The sequence below is a fragment of the Frieseomelitta varia genome, unplaced genomic scaffold (assembly GCF_011392965.1).
Source record: "Frieseomelitta varia isolate USP_RPSP 00005682 unplaced genomic scaffold, Fvar_1.2 scaffold_163, whole genome shotgun sequence".
In the NCBI taxonomy this organism is placed as follows: Eukaryota; Metazoa; Arthropoda; class Insecta; order Hymenoptera; family Apidae; genus Frieseomelitta; species Frieseomelitta varia.
Window position 1 is genome coordinate 1006438 of NW_025109339.1, and position 24958 is coordinate 1031395.

At 41.0% G+C, this 24958-nt stretch overlaps 1 protein-coding gene across 5 annotated transcripts; it reads right to left on the reverse strand.

Annotated features, from left to right (window-relative positions):
- Nucleotides 1-23571, reverse strand: LOC122538441 (teneurin-m). 5 transcript variants are annotated; one of them, XM_043672515.1, is made up of 13 exons: nt 23411-23571; nt 20333-22747; nt 18232-18509; nt 17303-17549; nt 15397-15771; nt 13942-14277; nt 12692-12899; nt 9645-9671; nt 7578-7794; nt 6017-6852; nt 3461-5766; nt 2522-3275; nt 1-2380 (listed from the first exon to the last, which is right to left on the reverse strand). In XM_043672515.1, exons 1-13 carry the CDS (start codon nt 23541-23543, stop codon nt 892-894), a joined length of 9621 nt encoding a protein of 3206 aa, XP_043528450.1. In that variant the 5' UTR covers nt 23544-23571; the 3' UTR covers nt 1-891. The 5 variants fall into 5 exon arrangements, with proteins under 5 accessions (XP_043528450.1, XP_043528447.1, XP_043528448.1 ...); XM_043672512.1 differs by having other exon boundaries at nt 18220-18509; XM_043672513.1 differs by having other exon boundaries at nt 18220-18509; nt 22577-22747; nt 23411-23541.
- Nucleotides 23572-24958: the final 1387 nt, after the last annotated feature.

Consider the following 24958-nt stretch of genomic DNA (forward strand, 5'->3'; position numbering starts at 1 on the left):
TTTCTTTCGCCTTTTTCGTTCGTTCGCAGAATCGATCTATAGGTCGCGAAGAAGAAGGTATCGTCGTCTCTTTTGCATAAATATAATCCCTTCTAAGAGAACGAAAACGCCTCCTCGAACGTGCACGTCTCGTTAGACCCTGTGTTGCATCGATACGCCAAGCTCCGGATCGATCGATCACTCTGAACGAGCACGAGATTGTACCCTCTTCCCTCTGTGTACGCACTCGTCCTCCATCTCTCCCTCTCATCATCACGGACGGCACCTTAAGTTCACGCACCATAGCTTCAAAGTCTCTTTGATTACCAATTACTTGATCACCAGTCGGTGACCAAGCCTTCTTTCTTTCTTTCTTTCTTTCTTTTCTTTCTTTTCAGTGACTAGCTGAATCTCTGGACACCAAGTTACACGATGGTTTCTCTCCGGACATCTTCGGATCGCGCTGCCGACGAAAATAAACGATTACGAACACGATTGAATCACAAGCGACGCTATTATGGCACACCGAGCGGGGTTTTTGCTACACACGAAACGAAAGACAGCACACAGCGTCACTGATCGAGAAGATCTCTTCGTTCAGGCCCATTTTTTTTTGTTTTTTCTTTTTTTGTTTTTTCTTTGTTTCTTTCATCCACGAGTGCGGACGAGAAGAGGACAGAGAGAACGATCGGGGGAGGGGAAGGATGATTTAGAGGATAGACGGGCACGTATGTATATACGACGAGCCTTCGAACACACGAGGCTCGATGGAACGAACGTTAGTCTTGTCTCTCTTCAGTGTTCTTTCGGTACGTTTTTTGTTCTGTTTCTCTTTCGTTCTTTGTCCGCGATTCACGTGGGCGCGTGAATCAAGTCCCAAACGGCGTCACGATCGCGCGTCACATCCTCGAATCACGAGTCGTGCCTGTGGATCCTGTTACGCCTGTTGCCGCTCTTTCTTCGTTTCCTCTTCGTGTCACGCGTGAACGCCACGTTGCCCGGGTCGTCGGCTAACTGCGGGTATCTATGAACACTGTGAATGTCCACGCCTTCGTAGCCGCTCACTGTGCCCCTGCTGATCAGCTCGTCCTTCTCCTCTTTGGACCAGTCGCCCCTACCTTGGAAACCAGCCATCACCAACTGCTTCTCTATCTCCCAGGCTCTCTCCACTGCTCTCTTGTGGGCGTGTTTCAATATTCTGTGCCTCTCTTGCTCCGGGTCAGCCCCGTACTTGATGACCACCGCCGCGTCCGGATTGTGCAGCCTCAATTCCTTCCAGGTACCCGCGCCGTGCTCGGTCGTCTCGTGGGTCGACACGTTGAACATTCCACCGAGGCGACGAAGCTCCTCCATGTCGTCGCGGATCTTCAGCGCGTTGTCCTTCACGAAGTAGAACACGTCCTGGTCGTGGACGCTGAAGTGCAGAGGTAGGAAGTAAGAGTTATTGAACACAGACGTCACCACGTCCTGGACCACGCTGTTCACGCCGTCCACCACACTGACCAACGCCCTTCCGCCGACTCGCGACACTAGGATCCCTTCCCCAAAGACGGCTCGACGATGGGCCACTCGAGGAAGCAGGTTCCTCGTCTTTGGCTCCAATTTGAGCAGCGGCTTTGGAACGAAGCCTAGATCCGAGAATTTCTCGTGCACCCTGTTCACGATGCACTGCAGTCCAGACATGACGCCGAAGTCTGGGGTCAGTTGAGGGGACGTGATGGTGGCACTGGGCTGGTACACCATTTTCTTCATGTACTCGGAGCCGAGCATCGCGGAGATATCGTAACCGTACAGCTTCAACCAACTGGCCAGGTCGGTCATGTACTCGACGTTCTGTTTGAAATTGACAGGGTCGTTGTTGCGGAAGCGATAGATGAAGATGTCCGTCGGTGTGGTGAGCTCGTTGGCCATTTGTTCCCAAGCGGGTGTCATCCACTGTCCAACAGTTGGATCGTACAGTCTTTTATTTAGATAGACCAGCTTGGTGTTTGGATCCAGGAGGCCACCGTGGAAGTCTATAGGCAGATAGAAGTCTGGATTCGTGTCTTTGATGATCTTTCCGAACGGCGTGCGCCTCATTTCCTTTATCAGGTTTCCGTTGGTGTCGAACAGCGCCAGGGGAGATCCGTTCTGGTCTGTCGCCACGTAGAATCTCTGCTCTGACGTTTCCACCGTCATGAGGAAATTGCGCGAGTCGTAGAGGAAACGGAAGGTTTTCGAGGACTTGGGGAAGTGGATGTGCGTAATGAGGTCTGGCGTTTTCGGATTGGCGTAGAAGAATTGCGTGATGTTCTCGCGGTCGTCGTTCCAGGCTACCAATCGGCCACGGTCGTCGTAGAAGTACCAGATCTGGAACTTCTTGTGCTCCGAGGCGTGGATCAGCTGACCGCGTGAATTGTATCTGCGCAGAGTAAAGAAACATATTCGTTATACAGATATAAATCAGAACTGAAGCTTCTTGAGAACTGAAGATCAGTTAAATGAAATGAAACAAGTAATGTGTCGGTAATTCTTGCAAAAATAATTAAACGCTAAAACGAACCTGTACTTGTGCTCTCCCCGAATAACAACGAATCCTCGTCCATCGTACGAGTTAAATTCCACGTCGCCGTATTGGACAACCCGGTCACCACTGTCGTAACCCAACGCGATCTTCTCGTTGTGCTCGGTGACCCCGATCACATTACCGTTCTCGTCATAAGCATACTGCCAATTGTTCTCCGTATCGGCAACTTCCAGCACGTGTCCATCAGCGTTATAGGTGATCTTCTCCATCTTGGTCCACTCTTTCTTCTCCATGGCGTCCTTTCCAATTGACAGTTTCCTCATTTTTATGCGATTTCTGTTATCGTACTCCAGCTCCATTCTAAACACGTCCAGCGATCGGATGTTCATCAGAACCGTCTTCACTCGACCGTGCTCGTCGTAGTCAGTGACGGTGAAGAACTGTTTGCTACTATCCTGCATCACAGATCTATTGAACAGGTTCCTGTATATTCTCAGATCTCCCACGCCTTCCAGTATTCCAAGATTTTGATTGTACTTCAGCCGTAACTGTGGAAGCTGTTTGCCGTTGATGTCGACCTCGATGCCGGATATCCTGGCGTTGCCGTCGTATTGGTAACGGTAACGAGCATTGTCCAAACCGCTCTTGCTACCGAACTTGATCTTCTCGTCTTTGACTATTCCTGCGTGGTACTTGTACTCTATGCGCATCTCAAAGTTGGGCTCGTTGATGTCGATGCTGTGTACCAGGCTGGTGGTTTCTTGGTAAGTGTAATGAATCGAGGATAATCCTATATGGGGATATTTCAGACGTTAGTAATTTAAAGAAAATTAGGATAGGTATCCAAATTATAATGTTTTAATATGAAAATACATTGCTTCTTCAATTATATGTATAATTATTGGTAATTACATTTTCAAGATAAATTTTTAATAACAACGTTTACAATTATTTTTAATAATGAATATCACTTACCAGCAAGAGTAGTCTCCAGTTTCCCAGTATGATCGTAAACGTAAGCAACCTTGCCGCTCTGATGGGGATACACTTTGGCCAAGATCTGTCCATCGTCGTTATACAAAATTTCGTAAGGATGCCTGTTCATCGGTGAGTAGTATTGGTATTTATAGAATCCAAGGGAGGTTTGCAGTGAGAACGCATGGATATGTCCCCTGGGTGTGGTGAGCGATTGCAGCGCTCCAGCTTCGTCGTATTGCAACAGATAATCACTTCCTCTCGGTGTGGTCACTTTCAATGGAAGACTACTGAACATGTCTTTAAATGCATACACCATCGACGTTCCGTCACTGTACTTAATTTCGTACAATCTCCCGGCTCTGTCGAAGCCGTAGGTCTCGCTGATGTCTCCCCAGGTCCAGCTGGTCAGTCTGCTAAACCTATCGTACTCCAGCTCCACGCCAGAGAAGATTCCATTTCTGGGTCCCCATTTAACTGGTCTCGCAGTTCTGTCGTACGTTACATTCAGAAGCTCCACGTCGTCCATGAACACAGCCACGCTGTTGGTCTCTCTGTCATATTCCAGAGACAACAGTATGTCCCCGTTGACACGAAGCTTCCTGCCAACTTGAGCCACCGACTTCGAGTTGCCTCTATTCTTATTCCCTTGAAGCTTCCTGAGGAAGTATCGCCACTCGAATCTGTTCGCCAAATCTCCAGCGATCTCTGTCCTCTGTTTGGCAGGCACCGGATAGCTCTCGCCTAGCAGAGGTTCTATCTCGGCTAATACGGAATATGGCAAAGTGTCTGTGCTGACCGTATGAGCCCACGGCGTGACCTGACCCACGGATCCATCGGGAAGAACCGTCGTTCTTTGTTCAGCTTCTCCGATCTTCGTAACCACGGACGATCCCTTGATCAGCATCGAGATTGGCTTCCTGTTGTTCTGCCCGATCTTCACCACAGCCCCTTTTAGACTCAGATCGAACGTCAGACTGATCACCTTGCCTGTCGGAGTGACTGCAGTTGTCAGCCGACCAAATTCGTCGTAATTGTAGACGTAGCTCCTTCCCGTACTGTCCAATTTGGTCTTCAATAAACCAGTGGGCCCATGGTAGTCAAAGGTCACGTTGTAATTGTCCGGAGTGCTCAGCTCGTGCAACATCTTCATCCTGGACATCCTGAGCCTGCATTTCTGCCCCTTGGTGTTCTCAATGGAGTTCACTTGGCTGCTGTAGTCCCTGAGTAGAAACACTTTATTCCCAGCTGCGTCCGTGACAGTACTGAGCTTCCCATTGCTGGTGTTCACGTTGTAAGTGAACTGATAAACGATCTCACCGGTGAGTATGTTCTTGGTAGCCACGTGTTGGCCGAATCTATTGAACACATAAATTTCTTGAGTGTCTGGCGAGTAAATCTCGTACTCTCTAGCCCCGCTGGCATCGGGGATGCTCGCCATCACGGATCTGATTCTGTAGTTCGCTTGATCGCCTATGTGAACCACCCCATCCGGAGACACAGCCACCGCGGATATGGTGTTGAACTTGGAAGTGGAAGCCAGATAGTGGTCAGCCTCGAAACAATCGCAACCACGTTCCAGACAGTTGCACTTGGACTCTGCACCGGCGTACGGCGAAATTTTACCATCGGTGCCGATCACTCTCACGCGATTGATCCTCTGAGAGTCACTCTCTGCTATGTACAAGTTTCCTGAGGGGCCGAACGCTATGCTCTGTGGCATTACCAACGTCGCGTGCGTGGCCAGTTCGGTGTCGAAGGAGGAAGAAGGTGAAGCACAATGAAGAGGACGTCCGGCAACCACCTTGACACGACCATCAGGAGCCAATTGAAGAACCATGTGATCGTCTATCATGTGCAGCGAATTGTCCAGAGGATTGATAGCTAACTCTGTCGGCCAACGGAGATGGACCTCTTCGACGTTCAGTGTTCCTTCACAAGGAATTGGCTTCCAGTGCGACTTGTGCATGTGGTTTCCAATCACTGTGGTGATTATCCCATCTCTGTCGACCATTCTGATGTTGGTCCCATCGGCGAAATAGAGCACGTTGTCCGCTGAGACAGCCACTCCCTTTGGATAGGCAAGTTTCGCGTCTCTAGCCAGCGCACCATCGCCGCAATGAGCCTCGTCGCCAGGAAGACAACGTTCTCCCGAGCCGACCACCGTCTCCCAATTGTGATCTGGGTCGGAGTAGTCGTTCGTGTCTCGCACACGGATGATTTGGTGCGATTCTGGGTCAGAGATGTAGAGAGAACCGTCCAGAGGGCTGAGAGCTATGTGGTAGCGGTAGGATACCCTTGTCGCGCTGGAAGAAGGTGTAACAAGTGTTCTGGTTAAGCTCAGGCCGAGACTGTTAATCCCAACCACATCAGAACCATAATAATTTACAAATAAACTGCTCGATTTTGAAATTATAAATCTAGAATCCAACGATGATATTTGAGAGAACTTTACTCTCAGAGTAAATATAGAACAACCGTCCCAAGAATTTAATATTCTAACATCAAGATCCAGATTCCAATTAAAATTGTTACTAAGACTTGAACAAAACTTACTTGAGCCGAACAACGGTCCTAACAGTCCCATCCACAAGAATCTTCCTAACCAAATTGAAGTCCCCAACGAAGATAGATCCATCAGGGCCAGTGGCAAGAGCCACCGGTGCGAGGAGCCTCTGTTTAGAAGCCTGTCCATCGCAATCGTAGCAATCCAGAGGTCTCTGATGCCCGTCACCCATGGTGGTTAGAATCACCCTAGGCTTCTGCTTCAGGTAAATATTTGAACCGTCCCCTTTCTGAAGGATCCCCTCGTGGAAATTGTATCTATGATGAACGTCCAAGTTCCAGCCTCCGACCTCGGAGATGGACATATCATGTCCACTGAGCTTCGTCGTCTGAACATCCCAGATGATGTCTTTGCAATCGTTGTACTCGTATCCAACTTTCACCATAGCCGTGGTCACGCCGTAAACGCGTTGTCTGTACACGTTCAGCCGGTTCCAAGCGTAAGTGAACTTTATCACTGGATCCGCTTCAAACGTTTTCTCGAACAGGATGCCCTCTATGGTGATCCTCAGGTGGATCAGGTTTAAGGTCGGTGGTATAACTTCTGGCGTTAATTGCAGCTGTATGGTGGACAGGTATCCAGCTGCCCTGGAGCTGTGGTAGACGAGATTCAGCCCTGTGCCGGGAATCTGCAGGCTTTCTTGGATCACTTGGGACTCGGCTAGGATGGCGCTCTTGTCCGGGCAAGCTCCTTGGAAGCCGTGTTTCCACGTTGCCAGAACCACTGGTTTCATCAGGTCGTAGTCGTGAGCCGCACACGCGTGTGGAACGTGGTTCGGTTGCTTCCCTTCCGCTATGCTCATGACGATCTTGTCGATTATCACCACCTGAACAAGTTCCGCGGGTTAAGCAGAGTATGCTTCGGAATGTTTGCATTCAGTTTGAATTCGCTTTTCAGTTCGAATTTTAGGAACATAATGTTTGTTTAATGTATCAGACAAATCATTATTTCGTGTATCAAAACTACGGTGCTAACTACTATTTTAAAGATACCATTTTAAAAAAGTGGATTTAGAAAATAATGATTTCTATTTCTGATTGATATTTTAGAACTATTCTGATTGATAATTTTAGAACTATTCCGAAAAGAAATCAGTCCTCTCGGTTCGAAGATATAATCTCCCCGAGAATATACATCAAATTTGATGGGTATAATAATTAATATAATGACCATCGACATTCGCGGGCATGCCCAGAAATGTGATATCAGATGAAACGTCACTTTGACTGGCAGCCTATCAAATTTTCAAATTGCTCAGTCGAAGAATATAGGTCAGTCGTGATTAAAAAAATCGAACTAGCAAACGACATGAATATCACACGATCGCCAAGCTTTAGAAATTACAGTTGTCCATGGATATTAATTTCGAACAAATCAAAATTCTAATATATTTGAACGCAGCTGCGTAAATATTCTTCTTGGATAATCTGGAAGTCTGAATTTCCACAGAAAATACTTTATTCAAACGTCTTTATAAAGGAATGTTTTCGATCGGATAAAATCGCAATGTCTTGCGCGTAACGGTCTGCTGGATGTTTAATATGATATTACCTCGTTCCACGGCACGAAAACAATGTGGCTCTGCGGATTAAATGGCGATCTTCCAAATTGTAGAGTGACCGCGCCACCCCCGTTCACCAGTAGATCGAACCAGCCGTCGTCTCTCGTCAACGTGAAGCCTTCCAGGGGTGTGCTGGTGCTGACTCTCACTCCCATCAAACCGGTGCCAAGATGCGTGACAACGCGGCCACGAACAACAGCCGATCGGCTGCCAGGAAACAATAAATGTTAAACAACCCAATGGCTATCTTAAACTAACGAACGTCGTGTCAAACTAATGTTTCTCATATATATATATATATATTTTTTTTAAATAACTATGCACCGTGGCACACTAACAACAATCATCATCTAATCTAATTCCAATCTACAGTAATATTACAGTATTACTTTCCAAAGTTGGTACGTTTCTCTTGCAGTGTTTGACAAGTTTGAATTAGACAGAGAACGAAAATGTACTGGCAATGTGATCAAGTTAATAGTCGAGTAATAGCAAGTTCAGCGAGATCGACAAGTTTGGTTTTATTGAAAGGCTATGGATCTCGGAGAGTTTAAGAATCAGTCAGAAGTCGAGAAATATAACAAATATGATTTCACGAAGACAAGGGATATTTCAATGTTGCTTTTGGTATTTCGAAATTTTTGAAATGAAGATTAAAGAACATTTATGGACATTTGTGTGTTAAATTTTGAGACTGTTTTCCCGTAAAAATAGGTAACAATTTGGTTTTTAAATTCTTTTTATCTTTGGGTGTAATCACGTTTTCCTACATGATTAAAATTATTTCATATAGGATTAGATAGATCATATTATCTATCAATTTAACAAGTTAATAAAGAATCGATGAAATTTTGCAAGAATTGTAAACTTTTCACGACTGTTTCAGGTGGCAGTACTTTTTCGTTCAAGTATTACTGGTATTACTTCGTGCGTGTACATGTCTCGGAAATAAAGTCAAACTCGCGAGAAAAATTCAGTCAACGTGACTTCAGTCTCGTCAACGTCGCTTTTCAGTGCTAAAGAGGTGATTCATTTGTTACTCATTACACTGGAACTTCCAAATTTCTCAAAGTTAACACCATCAATTTCCTAAAATAAAAATACACGAAATTTACTAATTTAAAATTAGCCAAAAAAAAAAAAAAAAAAAAAACTCACTAATCGTTCATTCAGTTTAAAACTGGAAATTAGAAACAGAACTACAATTAATTCCTTCGTTTACAGACAGCACTCCGTGACATTTACTCCTACAAAATTTCAAGACAAAAGTATCGGTATCCATCTCTCGTCAAACCTGAATACTTGTAAAACCATCAACATTATCCCTTAAAAAAAAAAAACACGGACGCCTCGTTGGCACTGAAGAAGCATCGGTCGGACCGCCGATTTAATTACATATATATACATACACATATACACGAATAACACAAAGTCAGAAGCTCAACTTAAAAGGCACGAAAGACAACGTAGGAATAATAAGGTAACCAAACCATGCAACGAGAAAGAGATTCGAACACTGATGAGAAGGAGACGATGGGGTTGTTTTCTGGTGGTTGTGAGCTTCCTATATATTTTCTCTTTTTATTCTTTTTATTCATTTCTTTTTTTCCTTTCTTTTTTTTTTTTCTCCTAACAGTCGTACGCAGCGTCGTACAATGTTTCGAGCACGACTCGTCTTCACTTTTGTCGACAAACTTCTTCAAACGACTTTGTTCTTGAAAAGATTTCTCGACAAATCTCGAAGCGGTACACGTTCTCGAAATTGAGTCGGACGCGGGCGTAACAACCTCGTTTTTGTTTGGATGCGGGAATTTGTCATGTTCATGTGTCACACACTATACCAAATGCAAAAAACGTCGTCAAACAGCATCAGCAGCTATTCAACTCTACAAAACGAACTCGCAACCGGTTTTTTACTTCTTTAATTCTTTTTTTTTTTTTTTTTTTTTTTTTTTTTTTTTAAGTTTTTAATTCCCTTTTTTTTTTTTTTTTTTTTTTTTTTTTTTTTTCTTTATTTTGGTTAGTTTCTTTCTCTTGGTCGTAGTAAGCTTTCTTACCTTGTGTTGAAGTGATTCCAAAACATACTTATAGCGCAGCACGGATAAAACAGAGCCGAGTTAAAATGATGTGATTAAAGGCGAGACTTAGATGGAGAGATAGAGAAGAGAAGAGAAGAGAAAGAGAGAAACAGAGAGAGAAACTGGAGAAGATAGAGAGAAATTGTTCGATCAACCCTGCTGCGTTCTTTTGAACTCAAAATATCTCCAATTCTAAAGCTACAGTTTTATTTAGTAAATTTTCTTATTAAATATATATAATTGTAAATTTATCAAACTCTATGCATACTACTTTATTTAAATTTCAAACGTACAAAGTCGAAGAAGATCGTGCATTTGAAGATCAAAGTATTCTTAAATTTTCTCATGTTTCTCGTGGGTGAATTTTCAATTGTAAAAAATCCAAATTTGTAGGATTTCGCAGCAGAGTTAACTGGGGACGACAAGGGATTCGAAATGACTTTATTTCATTACGTCAAATATCTTTGAATACGTTGAGTATTCAATGAAATAAAAAAATCTAGGATACACGACAGCAGGGAATGTGAAATAGATGTTTTGGATTTGGGGTATCCTTCGACTTCTTCGAATGTCTTCGAGAGAAATTTAGACAGAAGTCTGTAAGTGCGCCAGGAAATACACGTTTCTGAATGCAGAGGCTCACGAAAGTATTCTTCGAATTTCAAAAGTTTTTGGAATTCAATTTTCTGTCCTATCGTTAATTATCGACACAAAAAAAAAAATTCATTACAAATCACGCTATAGTATGTTCGGTATTAAGAAGATCTATAATAAAAAAAAAAAAATATGAAAATTCATGCGTGTACAATCAAAAAATTCGCGGTTGAAATTTATCATTTGGGAAAGTAAAATTATCATATGTACAATATTTGCGGTAAATTTCTTGAGTAAACATTTTCGTGAGCCACGGTAAACCTCAAATTAGCAGTAAAATCCTCCCTCTGTCATGATAAAAATGATCACAGGCGTAAAGCTCGAGGCTCGAACATGGAGTCACACATTCACGCAAGCTCCACTCGGACGGACACGGTGATATAGAAATAGAGAAGAAAGAAAGTACAGTTCGATCGTTCGGTTGGACGTACTCGTCGATCGATCTCGATATCGTTGTGATTTGAGAAACAGAGTATAGCGATATAGACGAAGAAAAGTAAGTAAGGTAGAATAGAATGAGAAGTAGAAGAGTGAAGAAGAGAATTGGGGGGGTTGAGTGCAGGGCACACGCTCGCGCACACGTACGTACAAACATATGTATAAAACTTTTGGGATGTGATTTCACACGGGTCACAACAACGCAGAGAATATATCATATCTATGTATACGTCTTCGTGTTTCTTGTACATAACGAAAATATATACGTATTTATACAAATACAAAAAACAGAATTGGACGCCGTTGTGTCTTGTTGCGGAGGCAGCTAAAGGTTATTTATGCAAATCTGGAAATTATAATATTTATGTGAAATTATAATATTGCGGAGCAAATTTTTCTATTTTTTTTCTTTTTTCTGTGAATGATGGTTGAAAAATTGTAATCTAGGTAAAATGGTTGCTTCATCTATTAATCATTAGAGCAAATTATGTCAGATACAGTAATCCAATTACTGCAATACCTGTTTCTCGAAGAAAGTTAAAAACTGAACACTTCAGATTATAATAAAACGCAAAAATATATAACACAGTTTTTAAAATTATCATGTTCTTCCTATATACTAATCTTTTTATTAATTTTATATTTATCATTATATATATAATTATTTTATACATTAGAACGCCACATGTGGCAATAATTCATATTTATTGTAGCAATTGATCCAAAGCAGCGAAAACTAATATTTACTATGCAAATAATGAAAGAGACCATGTGCGACAGTAGCAGTGGATAGCGTTGGTCAGCCGTCTGAATCTCCTTAAATTTCCTTTAAAATAATCTTTAGTCACCTCGCAACAGGCGCATCTTTTCAGACGTATACGTCGTCAATAAGACATTACGTATCACATATTTATAATATGTCGTGGCTACCGAGTTTCTATGTATCTGTTACCAAGTGTCTAATCGAACACACATAAAAAAAAAGAAAAGTATAATTGCACGTAACATCAAATTCGGGACGGACGAACGGGACGGACACGTTCAAGTATTATATTCAATGTACGACGAATATATATTCGTTTCTTCGCGGTGTGTTACAATATACAGAGTGGGGTGGATTTGAAATCGAGTGGAAAAATTTTTATATATCATTTCAAATTTACAATGAACAATTAACAAATGCAATAACAGTCCGCTATAATTATAATACATAAATATATAATGATAAACATGACAACACACAGTGTTGTATTTTTTTTTTTTTTTTAAGTTGACAGATGGTTATTTCACGCACGGAAATAAATGAAGAACGTAGAGTGAAATTTTCGACTTATAAAGCCACACATTTTGGGAAAAATAGAATTTCAATTATTAATACACTGATGTCTGATGAATTTTTAAATTTCGTTCTCTCGAAAAAATATTGTATCGCGTTGTTCCTTTTTTTTTCTTTCTCTCTCTCGTGGAATAATCTGTCCAACTCGAAAACTAGACTAACTCAAATGTCCACGTTTGACAAATTTTCGGAAACCATTTTCTCAAAAACTGTTGTACTTTTTTTTCTCGCTCGTGGGACAATCAAATAGAAATTTAAACACCTATATTTGGCAAATTGTCGAAATTTCCCCCCCCCCCCCAAAAACCTGGCTTTTTCACAGCGAAAAAAAAACGCAAATTTAAGAATTTCTATTGAAAAATTTTTATCGAATTTTCTTTTTATTCTTACCACTCCACTATTTCCACCCCGCTCTGTGTTGAAATACTATAACGCGTACACGTATTATCGCGTAGCGTAATGCAATAATTCGATAATCAGCTATCGTCGTTCGAACTGAAATATCAACAGAATGATTTCGTGTAGAGTAACGAGACGCGTTTGGACGTAAAATAGGAGAATCGTGGCACGTCGTCTTGAACTGACGGGGGACACTCACCTCTCGTTGAAGGTCTCCTGGCGAGCGTAGTTTTGAAGGCTGCCCTCGTCGATTAAAAATTTCATCCTCTCGAAGAAGGAGGCGGTGATGGCCGGCGGCTGCTTTCGCAGAAGTATATCGATCGGCTTCGGTGCCGACACGCAAAGCTGGCTGCTACGACATATATGATTCGAGCAACATTCCGGATCCGCGCAATCGATGAGACCGTCTGCAAAGTACATTATCGTACAATTAGAAAAGATTCTCCGTGAGTGACTGATGCATCTGTCGCTGGATTAATGTAAAGGTATCGATCGAAATTTTTATTAAAATAAAAACCTCGGCGGAAACAGATGTCTCGTTTATTGATTCTGAAATTGTCAGAGTGGTGAAAATTGATGATGTGATAATATTTGGTAGTCCAATTGGTAATTTGTAATAAACTGGTATAATTTATGGATTTTTCATAATGATATAGTTTTGGAGATTTATAAGAAATTTCTTTACATTTCTTGGACTTTTTGTTTCTCTGACATAAGTTTTATATTGTAGCTGTTGCTTCTAGTATCAAATCAGTGGAATATTTTCGTTGAATTTATATTTTATATATATTTTGTGTTAATATCGCACTTATTAGGTTGAGATAATATCTTGGGATCATCGTTTTGTCCTAGACTCTATTAATGGGTTCTTTTTATCGGATAAAGACTACTCCGGACTAATGGTCTTAATGGCTGACATAAACCACACCCATGATTTAGAGCTCGAGGTAATATGAAAATGAAACGCGAAGGCGGAACCTTGTCTATAGGTTCTTATAACTTCATTACCTCTACTCTATCGGTGAAAATTTTAACAAACAATCATCGCTTTTCGCTACCTTTATTATTTTAATATTTCCAATATTCTTTGCACGTATGTATATACTTCTTTCAATGATTTGTAGACTAAATTAGTCTAGTTAAAATATCCTATCAGGATACTTTTGATATTCGATCCTCTTGTCAAATTACAAGTAACATTTTACTTGATTCAAATGATTCAATTTCTTTCAAACATACAATCGAATACGTAAACGTCATTGAATTACAAGTTTCACAATTCCCTCCTTTTTCGAATTCAATTTCGTCCGAACCAAAATCAGTGTGCTGTCATTAAAAAGAAATATTTATCCTGCTCTTTTAATTCTACGTCTTCCAAATGATATGATGCCTAACTTCCTACTTGCTCAGCTAACACTACGCTCCTTTTTTTGGACTCGTTCTTTGTACCTTTGTCATTGTCTCTTCCGTCGCTACAGTTCTGCTCGAGGAGCACGTTGCAATCCTTGCCATCCCAGCCATCGTAACATCTGCACTCCCACTGGCCATCGTTACTGACTCTGCACTGTCCGTGCCCGGAACAGGAATTCGGGCAACCTTCCATTGTGCAGTGTTTTCCATTCCAACCGGTCACGCACAGGCAGGTGCCGTTCTTACATTGGCCGTGTTCGTTGCATCGAGGATCGCACTGCTTCAAATTGCACAGTTCGCCGGACCATCCTGGAAGACAGTCGCAAGCATTGTCCACGCAGTGTCCGTGGGGGCCGCAGTCCAAGTCGCACAGTTCTGCAAATTAATCGGTTACATTGATTGTTATTGCGTGGGTTTGTTATAGCGATGAGTTTCATTTGACGACTGTGGATTTTTACGTGAACGGGGGTGGTTTCTTTCTTCGATGGAATTAATTTTGTTCTTTTTTTTTCAAATTTATTCTTATTATTGTTATTACGTTGAGATCTTTGGCTCTCCAAAGCTTTTCATTGAATTTCTCGATTTTTGAAAATTCTCTGTCGACTTTTAAACTTATTCCTTATTTTTAATCTTCTAGTAGATGTTTTTGAATTGGTTGATTCTTGGAAAATTTCCAACTGTTACAAACCTTCACCTTTGAGTTTTTTAATCTTCGAAGGTTCTCTACTTTGAACTCTTTAATTTGAATTCTTTGATTCTAGAAAATTTCGAAAGATGAGATCTTGTTAAAAATTCGTCGTCCAAATTCGAAACGTTCATTTCAGTTCCTTGAATTTCGCACGCGCGAACGCATAAAAATCCGCAGTTCACTTACTCGCTGCAATCGTCGACAACTGAAAATTGCTCGAGTAAACTTACAACTACTAACGTCACGTTTCAAAATTCTCTGACAAAACAAAAATTAGTATCAGTCTAAGCAACGCAGAAGCTAGGGTAAAAATCGAAATTAGTTGACACTAAATCTGGAAAAACTGAATCGACGTGATATACACACAAAAACGGGACAAAAGAATTGATACAAAACGTAAAGATTCGTCGTAACACCTGGAAACATAAGATTAAACGATTAATCAAAAGTGGAACAGAGTGAAAAGTTTAAACATACCGCGCGAAGGAAATACGAAAATTTACGTGTACTATTATATTTAGAATTTATGCATTCTCTACGAAACGTTGGAATTTTCTAAATTTCACAATTAAGGGAAGCTTGTCGGGCAATTTTTTGACAATAAAAGATAAAACCTGTTATATTTAAAATTTATGCATTTTTTTTACGAAACGTTGGAATTTTCTAAATTTCGCAATTAAAGAGGGAAGCTTGTCAGACAATTTGACAATATGAAAGAAACCTAGAATCTCCTAAAAACTTGTCAAATTCCTCTTCGATCTTCCAAGAGGATTAAAGCTAAAAATTCGGGATGCATTTCGTTATACCTTTCGAGCAATCGTCCCCGGACCACATGGGCTCGCACAGACAAGTCTGCGTCTCGAGATCGAAATTCCCGTGGCCGCTGCAGTCCGGCAGACACTGTAACGCCTCTTTGTCCATCTGGCTGCAATCCGCGCCCTTCCAGCCCTTCTTACAGATACAGGTGCCCTCCGCGCAGAAACCATGGCCGGAACAAGTCGGATGAGGACAGTCCACTTCCTCGCAATACTTCCCTTTGTAGCCGCGTACGCAATTGCACTTGCCGTTCGTGCAGTGTCCGTGCCCGTTGCAATCAGGCACTTCGCATTCGTCGTGTCTCAGGGAGCACTCCTTGCCCTTCCAGCCGGGGTTGCATTGGCACTCTCCGTTTATGTATTCGCCTGTCCGCCACAGGGGAGGGGGAATAAAATCGGTGTTAAAGCGATCGAATAAGAAATTGTTTCGTTGCGGTGGTGTCGGACTGTACGTAGGTGGAGCGTTGGACATGTAAGAGTTTATTAAAGTCGGAAGGTTCGGATGGTTATTCGGATGGCGTCGGAATTGAAGTAGGTTAGCCATGTACTTGGAAGATTTTGGATATTTAGTCGCTGAGAGATAGAACAAAAGAGAGAGAGAGAAAAAAAAAACAGAGAATAATAAGAAATAAATTTCGAGAGCTCTGTGAGTGAAGTTTCAATGAAAAATTATCAAAATTGGTTATTTTGACCATTTTGACAGTGCCAATTCTAATGTTAGGAAATACCAAAGTAAGTTAGCTATGTATTTGGAAGATTCTGGATATTTAGTCGCTGTGACGATAGAAAAAAGAACAGAGAATAATAAGAAACAAATTTTGAGATCTCTGTGAGTGAAGTTTCAATGAAAAATTATCAAAATTGGTTATTTTGACCATTTTGGTAGTGCCAATTCTAATGTTAGAAAATACCAAAGTAAGTTAGCTATGTATTTGGAAGATTTTGGATATTTAGTCGTTGCGAAATAGAAAAAAAAGAACAGAGAATAATAAGAAACACATTTCGAGATCTCTGTGAGTGAAGTTTCAATGAAAAATTATCAAAATTGGTTATTTTGACCATTTTGACAGTGCCAATTCTAATGTTAAAAAATACCAAAGTAAGTTAGCTATGTATTTGGAAGATTTTGGATATTTAGTCGCTGCGAAATAGAAAAAAAAGAGAATAATAAGAAATAAATTTCGAGATCTCTGTGAGTGAAGTTTCAATAAAAAATTATCAAAATTGGTTATTTCGATAGAGCCAATTCTAATGTTGAAAAATACCAAAAACAATTTAATTTCAAGTAGGTTGATTTTATTCTTGAGAAATATAAACTGATTTTCAGATCTAGTCTACAAATTATATTTGAAAAGTTGGGAAGCTAGTCTTCTTCCGGTTGAAAAATTAAAACTAGCAATCGTCTGATGATTTTAGAGCACAAAGATACAGTTTCCAATTATGCCTGCACTTTCACGCTAAAACTGAATCACAAACTATCAGACAAATGAAATTATCATCCATTTATACATTTTCCAAACATCGTGCAAATCTCGGGAAAATTTTCATAAAAAATGGTTCTACTATCGACTCATTGAGAACCAAGTGACCAATATAATTACAAAGTTTCAATCTGGAAATTTATTAATCATAAAATTATAGAATCGAGATAATAGACACGGTGATTGAAAAATTATTTATTTGGCTTCTTTGTTAAAATTATTATATATTAATATATATTAAATATCCTTCCTTATTAAAATTATTATGTATAAATATATATTAATATATATTAAAATTATTCTCCCGATGTTAAAGAGGAATTTAACAACATAAAGTTGACTTCAACTTTCGGATTGTGAACGAAAACGATGGCTGGTCCTCGATCCAAGCGTATGAAAATTTTCATTTCACTTACCGCGTTGACTGCAGAGGACAGGGCACACGCTCTCGCTGCAATCTTCGCCACCGAAACCGGGATTACATTGGCAATGACCCAGCAGACATTCACCCTTCCCGCTACAGCCGTTTGGACAATTGTGCGTCATGTCTTCGGCGATCATAGCTATGAACGAGACTTCCTGAGGATCACCGTCGTCGTTGTACAACGAAAGGAACCAATGACCAGGCTCCATGTAGTGCGTCACTTCCTTCTTGATCGATGGCTAGACGAGAAACCAACGAGCCTTAGCGATTTCTTTATCACGTCACTACCTTTTTCTTTTCTCTTTCTTTTTTTTTTTTAGACGAGACACTTCAGGGAAAAAAATTAAAAAAAAAACTGTCTGAGTTGATCACCTTCGCTCCGTTCAGGATTAATAAAAAAAAAAAAAACCAAAAATAATAGGAAATAAATGTTCTTTGAGTGACTTTGTCACTCTGAATCGGAGCGATCATTTGATCAGGTTTAACACGTTAAGTGCGATAGTTGTTTGTTGCAGACCTTTCGAAATTAATTACTGCTGCTATCAAAATACCTCGGGAAATAGTGTGTGTTATTACTGGAACGTCAGATCTTTAAATTTACAAATTTTCAATATTCTACCGAGCCGATAATAAAATATTTAAACTATTTAATTAACAAATAAATTCTTTCAACTTCATTTTCCGAATGATGAAGAATAATCTGAGAGCAATTCTCAAGCCTCCAATTCTGTAATATCAATCAAAATCCCTCTAAAATACAAACGAATCATCAAATTTCTAAAATTTCGAATTCTCCCGTTAATTATCAAAATATTATATTCGAATTCGCAGTACACTGAACGTGTTCAATCCGTGTTCTACCATAGAGACGAAGAAAAGAAAATGAAAAAATGGGGCAGTGGCACATACAATAACACTAACATGGGACGCCCGAGTGGTCCTGGCCTTGAAACCACTCAGCACCTCCAGGAGATCGTACTGCGTGTGCGTGGGAAGAGCGTTTCTTCTCGCGTAGACGCCGATGCTGGCACCGCGAGGGATGTTGTAATCGAAACGCACGTAAGCCGCCTCCGACTGGTAAAACTGCATGTTCCAGTAGCTGTACGGTGGTATTTCCTTGCTCAGCTTCTGTCCTAGGCCCACTTGGGCGAATGTGGTGCCGTCAGGCGGAAACGATCTGGCGGGGAATGTTCTTGCACCTGGAGAACGAAAGCGAGACGAGGCGTCCAACGTCAGTGTCGTCCCTCTTATCTTTCTGCCGAATCAGTTTTCTTTCGGACGATTTTCTGCGTTTTTTTTTTTTAAGCACATTCTCACAAGTTTTCAATACCTTGTCGTTTATTACAAAAATCTTCACTTTCGTGAATTTAAGAACATTTAATGATCAACCTCTTGCCGCGCACGTCGAGAATTTTTTTGTTTCAAAATTGTAACATTTTCTCAGTTGTAAGTACATTTAAATAAAACAAAATAGGCAAAACAGATAATAAATTTATTGCTTCTCAATAATCTCTATCCAATGATACTCATACCGACGAGTTCGAAAAGAAAGCGACGAATTATTGTATACGGTTTTGGTCACTCGTTATGGTCCGCAATCAGTTGCAAGTGTGTACTTTCCCCTCTGTAAGTTTGATAAGAAAATTCTAGAATCCAAAGTGTAAATTACAACTGAGTTTATTCCACTGTTTTCACGTTTAAATTGTGTCGCTAATCGACAGTGTTTAATATTCGAAAAAACCGATCCGAATTTGTTTCTTCAAGTTGGAAGATCACATTAACCGAGCAGAGAAATTCAATTAATTGTTCAATTCGGTCATCGTAATCACGTAATAGCGTGATTAAAATGTGGAAGAATGACGTCCTCCTCAAGAAAACTGATTGCTCTTGCTTAAATGTGAAGCGTAAAGGGTAAAAACAATTGCGTGGCTTTATACTTAGCTAGGCTTGCGCATCAGCGAATTGTGTGACTTTCTTTCGTACAACTAACTTCTAACTGTTAAACATAATCCATTGATTAACAAGTTCTAGCCTCATTCACTCGTCGACGACTTCGATTTCAACGTTACATGATACAATATTCATACAAACGAATTGTTTTTTAACTGGTCTGAAAAGTCTGTTAGGGTAAATTCATAAATTTCGATCAGCTTCTGTCAGTCTTAGAAGCAAAATGCTGAAATAAATCAGAAAATAGAATTGATTCTCAACCATTTGTCCATTTGCAAATTGACGAATTTTAATCTTGAACACTGAAATTTTGACATGTTTGAAGAAGAGAGAGTTGAGCTTTAAAAACGGGGTTGGTTGTTGGAATCCTCGAACGAATTCTTATCAAGCCTTTTTCTTTCTCCCTGTCCCGAGAATCTTGTGCAACAGTTGATTAGGAAATACCTCGGTTACGTAGTTGCGTAAACGTCACGATGCACCAGCACTATACTACAATATTGTGCAAACTTCTCCAACCACCATCCAACGTCTAAACCCAATGAACAGGCAAACGAACTTCCGGTATAATAAGTAGATTACAGACGTTTACGAGGAATTTCAAATTTTTCTAGCCGCGGTTAAAAGAGGAAATACGACTCAAATGCGTAGATCAATATTCCCCCCTCGTAGAAGACTTATCGCGTTCCCCTCGCGTAAAAATAAAAATATCTCTTTCACGCGATAGAGCAAAGTAAATTTGCACAAACGTCCGTAATCTAACAACAACCGCTACCTCGCGAATATCTGTATATACATAACAGTACAAACAATATTATCCAAGCTCTGGAAGAAAAGCTTCTGCGTGTCAGCTCGGGAAAGATATCCTACTAGTAAAAAAGAGAGAGAGAGAGAGAGAGAGAGAGAGAGAGAAAAGAGTAAGAATAAGAGAGATAAGCAAACAGATATGTTACAGCAAATGAAAAAAAGAAGAAAAGAAAAAGGAAATCCGCATCCAGTAAGGAATCGAGAGGGCCAAAAGAGTAAAAACAGAGTGAACGTTGGAAAGCGAGTTAACGATAAAACGGGGCCTCACCTTCCAGGATCAGTATAGTGGGTTCTGGGGGTAACGGCGTTGTCCCAGAACACGACAACCCTACACCACTCGTCTGATCCTCAGAACTCGAGTTAGTCCAGTACTCGACAGTAGCCACGGTACTCTCCTCGGTCGTCGTACTCTCATAGCTCGTGCTCATAGACTCCTCCTTCGAGCCCGCGCGACTCTCTGCCTCGTCCTTAGACGACGCTGACACCGTTGTCTCTCGATGCTCGTCCATCGAGAGGTTCGAACCGTGCGCCAGATCCTCGAAACCGAGTAGGGAGGAATCGTCCATTGCTGAAAACGTGTCCCACTCGTCAGAGGACGAGCCCATGCACGGGCAGGAGCACTCGCACTCGCCACCGGCCCAGATCGGCGGTGGTGGCGAAGACGGTGGCTGAGGCGGCGGAGGCAAACGATTGTCCTCGGGTGCAGCAGCAGCGGCGGCAGAGTTCTTCGCCATGCTCGAAGCGTCATCGTCCACCGCTGGTGTGTCGTCGTGCACCTTCACGTGTGTCTCGTCCACGTTCACGTTAGACGCTCGCTTGTTATCAACGGTATCCTCGCCACCGGTCGGCACGGACACAGAAAGCACGTAAAGCGGTTTCGAGTCCCCGGAAGCTATGGTGATGTTCACAAGCACCCGATGATTCTGCGATGATCCCGACGACGACGACGACGACGACGACGACGACGATTGGCGAGAACGATCAACCGGCACCTCGATGATTTTCACCTGCTGCGTTAAAGGGTGCGATGACGACTCGGCTAGGTTAGGCTTGCTCTCCTCCTGCGTGGACTCCGAGGATCTCTCGTGGTTGAACATGTCGCCGAACTTTCTCAGAAACTCCTCGTCGCTCTCCTCTCTGGTTATCACTTTCAGATCACCCGACTGTCGCGCCAAGCTTGACTTACGAGGGACGTTGTTGGTCCTCAGCTCGTTCTCCAAAGGAAGATCTCGTTCTTCTTTGTTCCTCGTTGTTCCTTCCTGGCTTAGTCTCACGATCTCCACTTCGTCCTGTCCGTAGTTATAAACGGGGTAGTCTCGTTGGAGTTCCTCGGATTTTTCCGAGCTATTTGTGTAATTCCGGTGAGTCTCCGACTCGGACGAAACATCCTCGCGGGACAGTTCTTGGATCTCTTTCACCACGTCCGAGAAGTTGGAGAAACCGGCGTACTTGCGATCCGTCGGTTCGTTCAGAGCAATCTCCGCTTCTCGATTCTTACCGTCTTCCTCCTCGGATCTCCTCGGGCTGTCGGTCTTTGGAGATATCAAACTAGCGACATCTACGTGCTCTACTATTTGCGCCGGCACTACGCTCGCCAACGTGCTTGCGGTACTTACGTTCGTCGACTCTCTATTGCTTTCTACCGATTTCGTTTCAGGGAAAGATTCGGTACTTGCGGACGAAATCGAACCGCTCGAACGTTCGACGCTTCCTAGCGATATGGCGTCGGTAGGCACAAAATTCGCGGGCAAGTTCGTGTCGCTAGAACGTTCAACGTTCTCCGGCGATTCGACGTCAGACTCGTCACGTTGGAAATTCGCGTGATCCGCGTACGTGTCGTTCTCCGACGATACCCCACCGTCGATACTAGAGTACGCGCGTTCGAAATTCGCGGGCAAAGTCGTCTCTAAATCTTGATCCGCGCCGCGTGCAGCCGGATCGCGTCTCACGTTTGTGATCGATTCAACGCTCGCCGAGGACGTTTCCAAACTAGACGCCCCAGGGACGAAAGTTCCGACACGAGCGTCGCCAAACTTGCCAGACTCGCCGATCGAGCCTCTCGTAAACGAGTCGATATCGTCCAAATCGGTCGTCTCACTCGCCGTAGCTCGATCATCGAGTGAAACGGAAGCGTCGACACCAGCGACAGGCTGAACAGAGGCGGATGCAGCGACAGTGGTGCGATTGTTAGCGACAGTCGAAGATTCGAGCGGGTCAGTGACATTGGCGCGAGGCAACGACTCCGACGACTCCGGGAACAGAGCCGTCGAGGAGGACAGAGACAACGGAGACGAGGGTGACACTTTTTCATCGTCCGCATGCTTCGTTTCATGCACGGTGACCACACCACCAAGGGGAGGATCCGCGCTCGTCGCGGCCGGCGACGATGGTCGTTCATCGCGTTCGAGGGATGAGACAGTTTGGTGCAACAACCATGCATGCTGGTTATACGTGTCCCTACGTTTACGGGTGTACGCGTGCTGTGACATGCTAGCCGATGGGCTGATACTACCTCCAGAGGACGCCTGTTGCCGTGTCCGGCCGCCGGACTGCGACGAGGACGCGGTCGCCGACGTGGACGTCTTGTTCCCGTCCGAGGACAGCGGTTTCGTGTCCGAGTTCTCGCCGACCAGGACCGCGCACGCTTTCGTACCCTGGTACGACCGGTTCACTATGCTGGAAACTGAAATCGAAAACGAAATCGTGTCACGTCGGTGCTGGATTTTTAGTTTTAATTTTAGCTCGGATCAATTTTATTCGGTAAACATTCGGTGGATTTTACAGAACATCTCTTTATTCTTTCTTTTGTTTAATTTATTCATCACAGATATTTATTATATTGTTGTAGTATTATTTATTACATAGGATAGACCAAAACTTTCTTCCCACCTATTTTTTTTTTTTTTTGACAAAACTTCAAATATAATATAATATAATTTTGTTAATTTTAAATTAAACTTAAGCTTTTTTAAATTTTTTTCATCAATGCTTTAAAAATTATTTCTTTCAAATAATGCCAGAGCGTTCGTACATTTGTGCTCCTTTTCTTTTAATAGGAAGTGACTTTTGATCGTATGTTATAAGAACTTATTTATTTATTTACGGTGTTGCACATTATACCCACAACGAAACAAAGTTAACGAGATTGTTTCATTAATTCATACGTTCATTCATTCACTATTTCTGCCAATTTTCAAATGTTAAAGAGATCCAAGGGATCTATTAAGATTTAGTTATTTATCAGTGAAGTCGCTCTGTATTCAGTGACGACAGTCGATTAATTATTAATCGTCAACGAACTGGCTTAAATGGATGAGTATAAAGTATAAATTAGAGGACGACTTACCAACTACGTAGGCCAGCGCTGCCGTTATGCACAGCGAGACCATAAGCAGTATCATAGCGATTAATTTCCAGCTGCACCAGTCCACTCCTTTGACAAAATGGCAGCGAATGCTTTGTCTCCTCATTGGGATCATCGAGGGCGCGTGGCCGTACGGTAAAGGTACCCTGAAATCAAAAGTCATTCACGAACATTAGACAACTCTTGCGTTCTGATTACAAAAGGAAAAAAAGTTTCTTCATGAATCCTCAAGTGGACCGTTAACTTTTGTACATTCAACTCGCACCAAATCGACAGATATTAAAGATGAAATAAAATTTTGCAGTGTTGGGAACATAACGAAACGATGGACTAATAAAAATCGCATCAGCCCGTGTTGCAATTATAATTAACAATCGCACATGGAGGTGCAGCAGTTTAAAAATTAAAACTCTCGAATAGAAATAAATTTTCCTCCGTGATATTGGAAACAATAAAATAATAGATGGGATACATAACTTCACAAACACTGATAAAAACCGTATCAACCGATGCGATGCAATTTTAATTAACAGTTATACACTGAGGTGCGGCCGGTTGCCACGATTCGTTGAAAAATTAAACATGAAATAAATTTTTCTTCGCGGTTATCATAAACAATAAAGTAATGGAGGTTTGCGTAACTTTTCAGACACTAATTGCAGATAAAAAAAATGTCACGCGTATAATCGTAATTCTACTAATAAAAAGAAAAAAAAAAAAAAAAAAAAAAGAACCAAATATGTTCATTGATTTTCAGTTCGTTTCGAATTTCGCTATTTGACTACCAAGGAACGACAATTCACCCAGAATTAATCGGAAAATTATTGAAACGATTCTCTTGATTGCTCGACAAGCTCACGTATTCAACTCGCGTGCTCCTATAAAGTTTGCGAATTATAAACGAGTTGTTAAAAAAAAAACTGACAATCTTCATTATTTCTTTTTATTCTGGACGACCGAAATATATGACACGGATTAACATTTAAAACGTGTGATAATGTAATATTAATAATATAATAATGTATTGCATCAATATAATATATTAATATATTTAAGTATTACATTAATATAATCTATTAATGTAATATTAATAATATATTAACATATTAAAGTATTACGTTAATATAATCTATTAATGTAATATTAATAATATATTAATACATTATGTAATATATAATATGTTAACATGTTAAAGTATTACATTAATATAATATATTAATGTAATATTAATAATATATTAATACATTATGTGATATACAATATATAAACATATTAAAGTATTACGTTAATATAATATATTAATGTAATATTAATAATATATTAATACATTATGTAATATATAATATATTAACATATTAATATTACATTAATATATTATATAATATATAATATATTAACATATTAAAGTATTACATTAATATAATATATTAATGTAATATTAATAATATATTAATACATTATGTAACATGTTAAAGTATTACGTTAATATAATATATTAATGTAATATTAATAATATATTAATACATGATG